Source organism: Erpetoichthys calabaricus, chromosome 11, assembly GCF_900747795.2.
Source record: "Erpetoichthys calabaricus chromosome 11, fErpCal1.3, whole genome shotgun sequence".
In the NCBI taxonomy this organism is placed as follows: Eukaryota; Metazoa; Chordata; class Cladistia; order Polypteriformes; family Polypteridae; genus Erpetoichthys; species Erpetoichthys calabaricus.
This window is the reverse complement of record NC_041404.2, coordinates 116,786,871-116,801,762: the sequence shown is the minus strand read 5'-3', so window position 1 is coordinate 116,801,762 and position 14,892 is coordinate 116,786,871. Positions and strand designations below refer to the sequence as shown.

The following is a 14,892-nucleotide window of genomic DNA, read 5'->3' as shown; positions in this document are numbered from 1 at the left end:
GTAGTTGGAACACACCCTCCGATCCCCCTTCTTAAAGAGGGGGACCACCACCCCGGTCTGCCAATCCAGAGGCACTGTCCCTGATGTCCATGCGATGTTGCAGAGGCGTGTCAGCCAAGACAGTCCTACAACATCCAGAGCCTTGAGGAACTCCGGGCGTATCTCATCCACCCCCGGGGCCCTGCCACCAAGGAGTTTTTTGACCACCTCGGTGACCTCAGTCCCAGAGATGGGGGAGCCCACCTCTGAGTCCCCAGGCTCTGCTTCCTCATTGGAAGGCATGTTAATGGGATTGAGGAGGTCTTCAAAGTATTCCCCCCACCGACCCACAACGTCCCGAGTCGAGGTCAGCAGCGCACCATCCCCACCATATACAGTGTTGACACTGCACTGCTTCCCCTTCCTGAGACGCCGGATGGTGGACCAGAATCTCCTCGAAGCCGTCCGAAAGTCATTCTCCATGGCCTCCCCAAACTCCTCCCATGCCCGAGTTTTTGCCTCAGCAACCACCAAAGCCGCATTCCGCTTGGCCTGCCGGTACCTATCAGCTGCCTCCGCGGTCCCACAGGACAAAAGGGTCCCGTAGGACTCCTTCTTCAGCTTGACGGCATCCTTCACCGCCGGTGTCCACCAGCGGGTTCGGGGATTGCCGCCACGACAGGCACCGACCACCTTACGGCCACAGCTCCGGTCAGCTGCCTCAACAATAGAGGCACGGAACATGGCCCATTCGGACTCAATGTCCCCCACCTTCCTCGAGATGTGGTCGAAGTTCTGCCGGAGGTGGGAGTTGAAGCTACTTCTGACAGGGGGCTCTGCCAGACGTTCCCAGCAGACCCTCACAACACGTTTGGGCCTACCACGCCTGACCGGCATCCTCCCCCACCATCGAAGCCAACTCACCACCAGGTGGTGATCAGTTGACAGCTCCGCCCCTCTCTTCACCCGAGTGTCCAAGACATGTGGCCGCAAGTCCGACAACACGACCACAAAGTCGATCATCGAACTGAGGCTTAGGGTGTCCTGGTGCCAAGTGCACATATGAACACCCCTATGCTTGAACATGGTGTTCGTTATGGACAATCCGTGACGAGCACAGAAGTCCAATAACAAAACACCGCTCGGGTTCAGATCAGGGGGGCCATTCCTCCCAATCACGCCCTTCCAGGTCTCACTGTCATTGCCCACGTGAGCATTGAAGTCTCCCAGCAGAACGAGGGAGTCCCCAGAAGGTATGCCCTCTAGCACCCCCTCCAGGGACTCCAAAAAGGGTGGGTACTCCGAACTGCTGTTCGGTGCATACGCACAAACAACAGTTAGGACCCGTCCCCCCACCCGAAGGCGAAGGGAGGCTACCCTCTCGTCCACCGGGGTAAACCCCAATGTACAGGCTCCAAGTTGGGGGGCAATAAGTATACCCACACCTGCTCGGCGCCTCTCACCGGGGGCAACTCCAGAGTGGTAGAGAGTCCAGCCCCTCTCAAGGAGATTGGTTCCAGAGTCCAAGCTGTGCGTCGAGGTGAGCCCGACTATATCTAGCCGGAACCTCTCAACTTCGCGCACTAGCTCAGGCTCCTTCCCCTTCAGAGAGGTGACATTCCACGTCCCAAGAGCCAGTTTCTGTAGCCGAGGATCGGACCGCCAAGGTCCCCGCCTTCGGCCACCACCCAACTCACACTGCACCCGACCTACTTGGCCCCTCCCATAGGTGGTGAGCCCATGGGAAGGGGACTATGCTCAGTGACATGTACTATATATCAGACTATAAAATATAATTTGTGCTTCATAATTTTGATAGTTGTGTAGTAACAATACTTAATTTAGAATTTCAAATAGCAAGACTCCTGAAAAAGTATTATCATTCTGCACTATTTTTATGTTATGTTATGGTTTTGTTAGGCTCTTAGGTTATGATGATACTGTGTACTGTATTGTTCTCCAATAAACAAACCTGATCAACCTAATGCCACACTACTGGGAGGACTTCAGTTCCCAGTAGGGTTTGTTTGATGGGAAGCAGCATTGGTCCACACTGCTTTAAAGGGAATCAGCATTCATAGGGACCAATGAGAGCATAACTACAGTAATCTGTCACACACTCAGCATCTAAGTGGGGTCGCGAAAAGTGTCTGTTCTGTGTGACGCTGGTCAGAATATGCTAAGTAATGGCATTTTTCATAGCTAATTCATTGTATATTACATGATTCCAGAATAAGACTTCAGTGTTCTGCCAACAGTGGAGCATTAAAGGGATCCCCAAATTACTAGAGCTGGCAGGAAGGACAAACAAACTGGAAACAAACTGTAATATAAGCCCGGCATATATCATAGTTGACAAGTTCAAGGCGTTACTCTTGAATTTTTTTCAGTCCTAATTGTTGGCATGTACAGGTGAATCTCAATAAATTAGAATATCATTGAAAAGTTCATTTATTTCAGCAATTCAATTTGAAAAGTGAAACTCATATATTACAGTATATAGATTCATTACACACAGAGTAATATATTTCAAACATTTATTTCTTTTCATTTTGCTGATTATGGCTTATAACTAATGAAAACCCAAAATTCACTATCTCAGAAAATTAGAATATTGTGAAAAAGTTCAATATTGTAGACTCATGGGGTCACACTCCACTCTGCTAATTAACCTAAAACACCTGCCAAGGTGTCCTGAGCCTTTCAATGGTCTCTCAGTCTGGTTCAGTAGGCCACACGATCATGGGGGAAGACAGCTGACCTGACAGTTGTCCAGAAGACAGTCATTGACACTGTCCACAAAGAGAGTAAGCCACAAAAGGTCATTACTAAAGAAGCTGGCTGTTCACAGAGTGCAGTATCCAAGCATATTAATGGAAAGTTGAGTGGAAGGAAAACATGTGGCAGAAAAAGGTACACAAGCAACAGGGATAACAACAGCCTTGAGAGAATTGTGAAGCACAGCCCATTCAAGAATTTGGGGGAGATTCACAAGGGGTGGACTGCAGCTGGAGTCAGTGCATCAAGAGCCACCACACACAGATGTATTCGGGACATGGACTACAACTGTCGCATTCCTTGTGTCAAGGCACTCATCGACCAGAGACAACATCAGAAACGTCTTATCTGGGCTAAGGAGAAAACGGACTGGACTGCTGCTCAGTGGTCCAAAGTCCTCTTTTAAGATGAAAGTCAATTTTGCATTTAATTTGCAAATCAAGGTCTCAGAGTCTAGAGAAAGAGTCAAGAGGCTCAGAATCCAAGCTGCTTGAGGTCCAGTGTGAGGTTTCCACAGTCAGTGATGATTTGGGGAGCCATGTCATCTGCTGGTGTTAGTTCACTGTGTTTTATCAAGTCCAAAGTCAGTGCAGCCATCTACCAGGAAATTTTAGATCACTTCATGCTTCCCTTTGCTGACAAGCTTTATGGAGATGCTGATTTCATTTTCCAGCAGGACTTGGCACATGCCCACACTGCCAAAAGTACCAATGGTATCACTGTGCTTGATTGGCCAGCAAACTCACCTGACCTAAACACCATAGATTATTGTCAAGAGGAAGATGAGAGACACCAGACCCAATAATGCAGATGAGCTGAAGGCCGCTATCAAATCATCCTGGGCTTCCATACATAACACCTCAGCAGTGCCACAGGCTGATCGCTTCCATGCCACACTGCAATGATGCAGTAATTCATGCAAAAGGAGCCCCGGGCTTTACAGCTTTACATGGCGCCCTCCGTGGCAGACGTGTTTGCTCGCTCCACTCCATGCCGTTTTTTTGTTTTGGTTTGTGTTTTTGTTTTTCGCCTTCTCTACAGCGCACAAATGCTTTGCACTACTATCATACAGGCATTGCTGGACATTGCTAACTCGCACAGTCCCCTGGAATTTACCAGTTTTATACAATCTGAGCTACAGTTCATTGTTCGCTCCTGCAGCCAACACCACAACCACACCCACGAAGACCCCATAGCACCGAGCTCAAGTGACCAAGCTGACCCCAGGAGAGTGCTCCCGAGATGGCAATACAAGCAAGGCAAAAGGGGAGGGCTCCACACTAGGCTGAAAGCCCGCACTAGCTGACCACCACTACCCAGCCTCCTGCTTGTGCCAACAAGCTGGCTGATGTTCTCTGCTCCATCTTCAACCTTTTCCTCAGTTAGCGCATCATTCCGTCTTGCTTTAAGACTCCTTTCATCGCCCCCCCTTGCTAAAAAAAAGCCCACCCACCTGCCTGAATGACTACAGGCCGGTAGCACTCACTCCAATCATCATGAAGTGTTTTGAGAGAGTGGTGCTGGCCCACATTCAGAGCAGCATACCGGACACTCTGGTCCCCCTGCAGTATGTCTGCCGGCCCAACAGGTCCATCTCAGATGCCATCATGGCCACACTACATCATTCCCTCTCTCATCTGGAGAATAAAGACTCCTACATCAGGATGCTCTTTGTTGACTACAGCTCCGCCTTTAACATGGTTATCCCCCATAAACTCACCCATAAACTGTCTGCACTTGGCCTGCACCCCACCCTCTGTGACTGGCTCCTAGACTTTCTGACTGGCAGGCCCCAGTCTGTCAGGATTGGCAATAGGATTTAAGCCACCATTATCACAAACACAGACCCCACAGGAATGGGTCCTCAGTCCCATCCTCTACACCCTGTTCACCCACGACTGTGTCGCCTCCCACAAAGAAAACATCATCCTAAAGTTCACAGTGATAGGACACATCACTGGTGGAGAGGAGGCGCCCTACAGGAGGGAGGTGGACAGTCTGGCGTCATGGTGTGAGGACAACAACCGCACCCTCAACACAGACAAGACGAAGGAGATGATAGTGGACATGAGGAATGAGAGGAGACCTCACCAGCCACTGTTCATCCCAGGGCTTGAAGTGGAGAGGGTGAGCAGCATTAAATACCTGGGCGTCTAGATCAGTGAGGACCTCACTTGGACACTTGACTCTACACATCTGGTCAAGAGGGCTCAACAGCGACTGTACTTTCTGAGGAGGCTGAGGAAGCTTTGCATGTTGACTAAGATTCTCGGCAACTTTTACAGCTGCATTGTTAAGAGCATCTTGACCAGCTGCATCACTGTGTGGTATGGCAACACTACTGATATGGACCGCAAATGCCTGCAGAGAGTGGTAAAGAGTGCTGAGAAGATCACCAGGACCCCACTGCCCTCACTGCAGAGCATCTACAACTGCAGAGTCCTCAGGAGAACTGCCTCAATCCTCAGGGAGGGACCCCACCCACCCCAGGGACCCCACCCACACCCAACACGAACTGTTCACACTTCTACCCTCAGGCAGGAGGTATAGAAGTATGAAATGCAGGACTTCCAGGCTAAAGAACTCTTTCTTTCCCAATTCCATTAGACTCCTAAATAACTGACTGGAGTTTATAACACACCTACCTGCACATTACACTTTATACTTCTATTCTGTTTTTATACTTTATGCTGCGTCTGTTACTTATTATCTATCTGCTACTTATCATTTATGTTTATCTTTATATGTTGGTTTTGTCATTTGGTGTGGACAGCAAAGAAAGAATTTCATTGTAGGCCAACATTTCTGTATTATAGATATTTTATTTTTATTGGTCTTATGTAATCTTCTAATTTTCTGAGATACTGAATTTTGAGTTTTCATTAACTGTAGGTCATAATCAGCAAAAGTAAAAACACTTGAAATATATCACTCTGTGTGTAATGAATCTATATAATATATGAGTTTTACTTTTTGAATTGAATTACTAAATTAAATTAACTTTTCAATTATATTCTAATTTATTAGGATGCACCTGAAAGTAAGTATGGTGAGTGTAGTATCATAATGTTTATTTAGTATTTCCCTTACACATCAACTAGTCAGTCAAACAGAATCCATTTCAAAATTCAAGTCACAAGCTACTATACTTACATGCTTCTGAAGATGGCAGTGATGAGAAGAATTCATGCCCATGTCAGCTGAAATGTTTAATTACATAATAAGCTTCATTGAAAGTTGTTGTCTATAACTGATGTCAGTTGAGCTGATATTATGATTATTTATAAAGCATGTAAGTAATGTATTCTTTTGCATGTACCTTCTCACAAACATACAATATTTAACAACTTGAGATATAATGTATGTCAATAAAAGTTATAAGCCTTTTTAATGTGACCTAAACCAAGCACAACTATAATATCATATTTCATGTTTGTTACTAGTTACCACTAATAAGGTATTGTTGTTTCTGATGTAATTAGTACAATATTAATAGACTCTTAATACCTGTTTATAATGGAAGCCTAAAGTAAAGTGTTCCCACATCCATATTTTGAGGCATTGGGAGCTGCAGACGTAACTTTAAACAAGGAGCATTCCTGCTTATTCAATGCAGCTGCTGACAACAAACAGAATCATGGGTAAAATAGGAGTACTATTGTGTGAAAATGTCAAAATAATCATTACTTTAAAGAATGAAAACTGAAATGTCATTTGCATTTGGAAGGATGATTTCAGTCCTTCGTGTTTAAAAATATGTGAAGGGAAACAAAGAACTAGGAGAGTTTTATCATTTCTTCTCCCTTTGCACCTTTGTCTGTATTTTACAAATGGAGCTGCATACAGTATGTAACATCAGAGGAGGGACTAATTGAATTCTGCAGAAGCCGGACCAGGTTTTGATGAAAACTCACTGCAGCTTTACCCCCTGCTTTTCTTTTTTTAAATTGGTTTGTCTGTATTATATGTGAGCTCTGTCTCTCCTGACTGTGCTTTAAAGCTCTCTCTGGTAATTGTGTTGCAAATAGCACTCCACCACAATGAAATGGGGTGAAAAAAAGGAAACTGAATGCCAGTTTTTCCTGGTTAATTGCATTTTTCTCTGTGTTATTTCCCAATTGAGGTTACCTCTAGCTGGCTGCCAGACCCTGCTGACCCCCATTGTCAGCTGTGGCCCACCTGGCGTGGTACTGACCCGTCCTGTAATCCTCAGTATGGACCACTGTGCAGAGATCAACCCTGAAAACTGGGCCATCAAACTGAAAAAGCAGTCCTATGAGGGCACGTGGGAGGTAAGCCGGTCTGATCGTGAATGTATGGTATGGAGAAATGAGCACTCAGGCAGAATAAGTATATAGAGATGGATGTGTGTCAACTTAGTGTCATTTACACTAAACATTTTGCTTTGTGTGTGCACTGATTTCTTTGAAAAATTCATTAATTATGCCCTCAAATAAAAATGTATTTCAAACCTGGTTGCCTCCCCACTGAATCTATTCAAATTGAACTTTTTGTGGAAATCAATCTAAATTAAATGTGTGTTGTGGGTGGCCAGTGTGTTATAATTCTGGGGGGAAACTACTGGGGTGTTCTCATAGTGTAGTGGCCAGCAGATTAACCTAAACATGGGTCAGGATGGTATGCCTGATTCACAGCAACACACAGTGCTGCATTCCAGTCTCGGGAAGGTTCTTCCTGCATTCTAAAAGCCTGAGATAAGTCAAGAATACAGGTGGACAGAATAAGCAGCAACCCCGTGTGGAGGATAGTGGCTGGTCTTTGGTGGATGACATAGAGAGAGACCACAACCATGAGAGGGATGATCCAACATCTTGACCGTGCAGTGTGATGGGAGAACCACATAAAAGTAGCCATGTTAGGTTTGTGTTTTTTAATTTATGAGGCATTTTCTATAGCCCATCACAGCAGGTTTTTAAACTGTACGAGGTATGGAAGGATGATTTATCATCCTTAAATAAACACACCTGTTGTTTAGCTTAACTGCTATTCAGTGTGCCTCAGTCTTTCCATCTCAGTTTTCATCACAATGATAATAATGAAACATTTTCAGAACCCAAATTTTTTTCTTTACTTAGTCTATTTATATACAACATATTGTTATTTCTGCCTGGGTCTGGAGCTGGAAGGTCTCTCCATACATCTTTATTAACAGACTCGTGGTTGTGTTCGATATTAGATTAGATTCAACTTTATTGTCATTGAACACAGTACAAGTTCCATCACAATGAAATATAGTTTTGCGTTTATTTAGAAGTACAAATAGTAGTTAATTGCAAGTAATCAGATAAATATAAATATATGAGAAAGTGAGGGTTTTACTGGATATAGACCAGAGTAAGCCAAATGTATATACAGAATAATTAGTGAGAGTTAAAATATGAATATGAATATACAGAGTCCAAGGGTGTACATGAATGGTTTTACGGTGAGGTGGGAAGGGTGGAAGTGGCCTAGCGATTGGATTTTGACTTCAGTAGGGTAATGGCTACAGGGTAGCAGCTCTACCTGAGCCTGCTGGTACTGGTATGTAAGCTCCTGTACCACCTCCCAGAAGGAAAAAGTGTAAACAACAACAACAACAACAACATTTATTTATATAGCACATTTTCATACAAAAAGTAGCTCAAAGTGCTTTACATAATGAAGAAAAGAAGAATAAAAGACAAATAAGAAATTAAAATAAGACAACCTTAGTTAACATAAAAAGGAGTAAGGTCCGATGGCCAGGGTGGACAGAAAAAACAAAAAAAAACTCCAGAAGGCTGGAGAAAAAAATAAAATCTGTAGGGGTTCCAGGCCACGAGACCGCCCAGTCCCCTTTGGGCATTCTACCTAACATAAATGAAATAGTCCTCTTTGTAGTTAGGGTTCTCACGGAGTCACTTGATGCTGATGGTTATACAGACTTCTGGCTTTTAATCCATCCATCATTGTTGGAACATCATGGTGCTTTGGGTAGATGGTGGTGGCTTGTGCCACCACCAATAGGACACCGGAAAAGGAAACAGAAGAGAGAGTAGGGGTTAGTACAAATTTTGAATGAATAGTTATTATAATGAATTGGATATACAGAGTGTCAGGATTAAATTACAGTGAAGTTATGAGAAGGCCATGTTAAAATAATGTGTTTTCAGTAGTTTTTTAAAGTGCTCCACTGTATTAGCCTGGCGAATTCCTACTGGCAGGCTATTCCAGATTTTAGGTGCATAACAGCAGAAGGCCGCCTCACCACTTCTTTTAAGTTTTGCTCTTGGAATTCTAAGGAGACACTCAGTTGAGGATCTGAGGTTGCGATTTGGAATATAAGGTGTCAGACAGTCCGATATATAAGACGGGGCGAGATTATTTAAAGCTTTATAAACCATAAGCAGAATTTTAAAGTCAATTCTGAATGACACAGGTAACCAGTGTAGTGACATCAAAACTGGAGAAATGTGTTCGGATTTTCTTTTCCTGGTAAGGATTCTAGCAGCTGCATTCTGCACTAGTTGCAAACGATTGATGTCTTTTTTGGGTAGTCCTGAGAGGAGTGCATTACAGTAATCTAGCCGACTAAAGACAAACGCATGAACTAATTTCTCTGCATCTTTCGATGATATAAGAGGTCTAACTTTTGCTATGTTCCTTAGGTGAAAAAATGCTGTCCTAGTGATCTTATTAATATGCGATTTAAAATTCAGATTACAATCAACGGTTACCCCTAAGCTTTTTACCTCCGATTTGACTTTTAATCCTAATGCATCCAGTTTATTTCTAATAGCCTCATTGTATCCATTATTGCCAATCACTAAGATTTCGGTTTTTTCTTTATTTAATTTGAGAAAGTTACTATTCATCCATTCTGAGATACAGGTTAGACATTGTGTTAGCGAATCAAGAGATTTGGGGTCATCAGGTGCTATTGATAAATACAGCTGTGTGTCATCAGCATAGCTGTGGTAGCTCACGTTATGTCCCGAGATAAACTGACCTAATGGAAGCATGTAGATTGAGAAGAGCAGCGGACCCAGGATAGAGCCTTGTGGAACACCATATAGAATATCATGTGTCTTTGAGTTATAATTACCACAACTAACAAAGAATTTTCTCCCTGCCAGGTAGGATTCAAACCAATTTAAGACACTGCCAGAGAGGCCCACCCATTGACTAAGGCGATTCTTAAGAATATTATGATCAATGGTGTCAAATGCGGCACTCAAATCTAAAAGGATGAGAACAGATAAATGGCCTCTGTCTGCATTTACCCGCAAGTCATTTACTACTTTAACGAGTGCAGTTTCTGTGCTGTGATTTGTTCTAAAACCTGACTGAAATTTATCAAGAATAGCATGTTTATTGAGGTGCTCATTTAACTGCATAATGACTGCCTTCTCTAGAATTTTACTTAAGAAAGGCAGGTTAGAGATAGGTCTATAATTTTCAAGAGCAGAGGGGTCGAGATTATTTTTCTTAAGTAGGGGTTTAACTACCGCAGTCTTAAGACAGTCTGGGAAGACCCCCGTATCTAATGACGAATTTACTATGTCAAGAACATTATCACTAAGCACACCCGATACTTCTTTGAAAAAATTTGTTGGTATTGGGTCAAGGGCACAGGTGGATGGTTTCATTTGAGAAATTATTTTATGTAAATCAGGTAAATCTATCCTAGTGAAAGACTCTAATTTATTTATTATGGAGTACTGGGGTTTCGGAGGATCCTTAGTGTTGGGGAGATATACTATGTTATTTCTAATATCATTAATTTTTTGATTGAAAAATACAGCGATAGCCTCACAGGTTTTACTGGAAGTACTTAGGAGGCATTCCTTTGAGTTACCTGGGTTTAACAGATGATCAATTGTCGAAAATAAGACTCTGGGATTACTAGCATTGTTATTTATAATCTTAGAGAAATAGCAGCGCCTCTCAAGACGGACTGTGTTATTGTATTCTGTTATTTTAACTTTTAATATCTCATAGTCAATAGTTAGTTTAGTCTTCCTCCATTTACGCTCAGCTCTACGGCATGTTCTCTTTAAATCAGACACTCTTTGGGTCTTCCAAGGTATAACAATGCTGGAAGATTTTTTAACTGTCTTTTCAGGTGCAACTATGTCAACAGCAGCCCTCACTTTAGTATTAAATCTTTCCACCTTACTATTTACATTCTCCTCGCTATTATAGTTGGCACTATAAACGGACTGATTGGTTAGAATGTTTGTAAGTTTTAAAGTTGCTGATGAGTCAAAGAAGCGTTTTTTAACAATATGCTTCTCATGAGTGTTTTCTATCATTATTTCTATATTAAAAAGTAGAAGAAAATGGTCTGAAAGACCCGTATCAATGCCCTGCTTTATATCAACTTTTAGTCCTTTAGTAATTACTAAGTCTAACGTATGACCTGCTTTATGTGTAGGCTGATTAACGAGCTGTCTCAAATCAAAAGAGTCCAGGAGGTTCATAAATTCTTTTACTTTTTGGTCACATTGATTATCTACATGAAAATTAAAGTCGCCGACTATTAAGAGTGTGTCATAGTTCGTAATTAAGATTGACATCAAGTCAGAGAATTCCTCAAAGAAAGACGCGTTGAATTTAGGAGGTCTATACACGGATAATACTAGAACGTGAGAATCTCCCTGAATAACAATGGCGAGATACTCAAAAGACTTGAACTTACCAAAACTGATATTTTTACATTTTAACCTGCTAGAGTAAATGTTTGCTAATCCGCCACCTCTCTTTCCTTGGCGATCAGCACGAGTAAAACTGTAATCCGGAGGCGCAGATTCGATTAAAACAGCTGCGCCATCTGAGCTAAGCCACGTTTCACTTAGTGCAATAAAATCTATTTTTTTTTCACTAATAATGTCGTTGATAAAAAACGTCTTGTTAGTTAAAGCTCTAATATTTAATAGTGCCATTTTCAATGTTTCGGAGGAGCAGAGATGAATACTATGTGCGTTATTGATATAGGGAACAGGAATTAAGTTATTTTTATTAGCGCCGCTCTGTGTGTATTTTTTGTTTAATCTATGATCTGTTTTTACAGTTTTAATACATTGTTCATCTAAAGTAGTAACTTTAATTAAATTATTGGCGTTTATGCCGTATTGCCTAGATTTTCTATGTGCATTAAGATTGGTTATTACAGTATTTATGTTGCGCACTTTTATGGAAGATTTTTTTAAACAATTATCATGACCAAACACAGGAGTGGCATTTCGGAAGGGGTTAAAAGCAGAGATAGATAGTCAAGATAAACGAATTACCTTCGCTATGTTTTCGGAGAGGACCCGGGCGCCGAAGCTGTTCGGATGCAGGCCATCTCGCTTGAAGAAACGCGGTCTTTCCCAAAAGAGGTCCCAGTTGTTAATGAACCCGATGTCTTGATTCTTGCAGAAGCCCTGCAGCCAGTTGTTTAAACCAAGCAGACGACTGTAATACTCGTTTGATCGTCTGACGAGAGGGAGTGGACCCGAGATGAATATCTTTGCCGATGGGGTCCTCTCCTTTGTGTCTTTAATTAATGCAGTGAAGTCTGCCTTGAGGATCTCCGACTGCCGGTGCCTTATGTCGTTTACGCCAGCATGTATAACAATGGCTCCAACTGCCCTGTTCTTGTAGATCGCCGGTGCACGTCTCGTCACATCTCGGACACGAGCACCGGGAAAACAAGAAACAAAAGATTTTCTATTAGGGCAAGTGATATTGAGGTTCCTAACAATAGAATCACCTACCACTATTACATCACCAGGAGCTGAAGGCGAACTGGGGACGCTTAGAGGGTCAAACCGGTTCTGGGTTAGGATGCTTGCCTGTGCCGATGGAGGTGTTCTGGCCTTGAACCCCCGCCTGCATAGCTGAAATACACCGAGGTCATCATCGGTGTCGCTCCTACGAGGCGCGGGGGTGAAGGTGATTTGCGCGGCACAACGCGGGGTTGATGTTACGCCGATAACAGATGGCGAGGACGGTTTATCCGACAGCCGAGCCTTCAGATCTCTGAGGTATCTTCGTCTGGCCAGAAGATTCTGAATCTGTTCATCGAGTGCCTGGAGTTCCTCGACTACAGTTGCAATGCGATTCACCTCACTGTCGGCCATTGTCCGCTTCTGCTTTGCTTCCGCTTCCGCTTCGTGCCCTAGGAAAAATGAGAGAGAGAGAGAAGGTTAGCCTAAAAAGACAAAGAGTACCATGGTTGTCTTGTGATGATGCAACATGGCCTTCTCAGGCATTGTGTGTGCTGGAGGTCCTCAATGGCAGGTAGTATGGCACAGATGAGGCACTCTGGGTAGTTTTCAACACCCACTGCAGAGACTTCTACTCTGAGAGCGTTTAGTTACCACACCATACTGTGTTACAGGTGGTCAGAATGCTCTTGATGTTGCTGCAGTAGAATTTAACTAGCATCTGCCAAGATAGTTGGACTTTTCTCAGCTACCCCAAAAATTACTGTGCCCTCTTGACTGTGACAGAAGTGTTAAGGGACCATGAAATATCCTCAGAAATGTAAATACCCAGGAATGTAAAGCTGGTGACACACTTAATCATAGTCCCACTGATGAAGATGGGGGTTTGCCCTTTACCTTTGGACTTCCTGTAATCCACAATGAGCTCTTTGGTTTTCATGATGTTCAAGTCCAGGTTATTGTTGGAGCACCACTTCAGCAGGTACAGGACCTCCTCTCTGTAGGTTGACCATATTGTTGTTACTGATGTTACTATCATGCTTGTCATCAGCAAGCTTAATTATTGTGTTAGATCCCTGTATGGGGACACAGTCATAAGTGAGTAGGGAGTAAAGCAGGGCGCCCAGCACATATCCCTTTGGGAAACCAGAGTTCAGGATCATGGTGGAGGATGTGTAGTTGTCTATTCTAACAGGTCTGTTGGTCAGGAAATCCAGAAATTATTCACATGAGGGAGATGGTAAAGCCAAGCTCATTGAACTTTGTGACCATCTTGGAGGAGATGATAGTAGTAAATGCTGAAATAAAGTCAATGAACAGCATCTTCACATAGGTGCCACGGTTGTCCAGGTGGGTCAGGGAAGTGCCATAGAAATAACATCTTTGCTTGACCTGTTTGGAAAATATGCAAACTAATGGGGATCCATTGTGGTGGGTAGGCATGCTTTAAAGTGTATTAGGACCATCTTTTCAAAGCACCTCTTAATAATGGAAAGTAGGAAAGAAGCCTTTATTGTCATTGTACCAGTACAATGAAATTGTAAAAGCTACATCTGTTAACGGTCCAAGTACTACAAATAGAGACAAACAAATAATATAAAAAGCACAATCCTATAACAAATAAACACCATACATAAATAAATAAAGTAATCATCATACATACAAGGGAAAAAAAATTCTAAGAGTTCTATGAGTTTTTCGAATTTAAAATTTTGATGGCCCAAGGATAAAACCTATCTGAAAATAGTGCAGTAGTGTGAACATTGAGTGGCCAGGATGTAAAGGGTCTTTACTCATTTTCCTGGCACTGCTGAGGCATTGGGCACTGGAGATATCTTCCAGGGAGGGCAGATAGCAGCTAAAGATTTTCTCTGCCGTGAATATTACCCTTGGTGGAGCTTTCCTTTCTGCTGCTGTACGGCCAGCATATCATGTTGAGATAAAGCATGATAAAACACTCTCAATGGCTGAGCGGTAGAAATGTCAACAGGTTTTCACCTTCATTTCCACATTCAGGAGAAGTCAAAGGAAATGCAGTCACTGCTGGGACTTGTTGACCACCTCCAGAGTTTTTGCTATCCAGGACAGATCCTCAGAAATGTAAGTTCCCAGGTACTTAAAGTAGGTGATCTTCTCCATTAGGCCCTCGTTGATGTATAGAGGGGCAGGCTCTGCTCTATGCCTCCTGAAGTCAATGACCATCACTTTAGTCATTGTGGGTGTTGAGTGAGAGATTGTTCCTGGAGCACCACACTGACAACTTCTGCACCTTGTCCCTGCGTGCTGACTCATCGTCACCAGTTATGATTACTGTGAAGTCATCAGAGAACATGATGATAGTGTTGCTGGAGTAATTAGATGTATAGTCATAAGGGCGTAGAGAGGTGGGCTTAGTACACAACCCTGAGGGGAACCGGTGCTAAGTGTAAAGATAGATAGA

At 43.0% G+C, this 14,892-nt stretch overlaps 1 protein-coding gene across 1 annotated transcript in view; it reads left to right on the top strand.

Moving 5' to 3' along the window:
• The window catches only part of unc5a (unc-5 netrin receptor A), an 869,594-nt gene that overhangs the window by 778,335 nt on the left and 76,367 nt on the right, over positions 1 to 14,892 (top strand). The window contains exon 11 of the mRNA XM_028813729.2: positions 6,881 to 7,049. Within this exon, the coding sequence (XP_028669562.1) occupies positions 6,881 to 7,049 (169 nt within the window). The remainder of the gene's footprint in view (positions 1 to 6,880; positions 7,050 to 14,892) is intronic.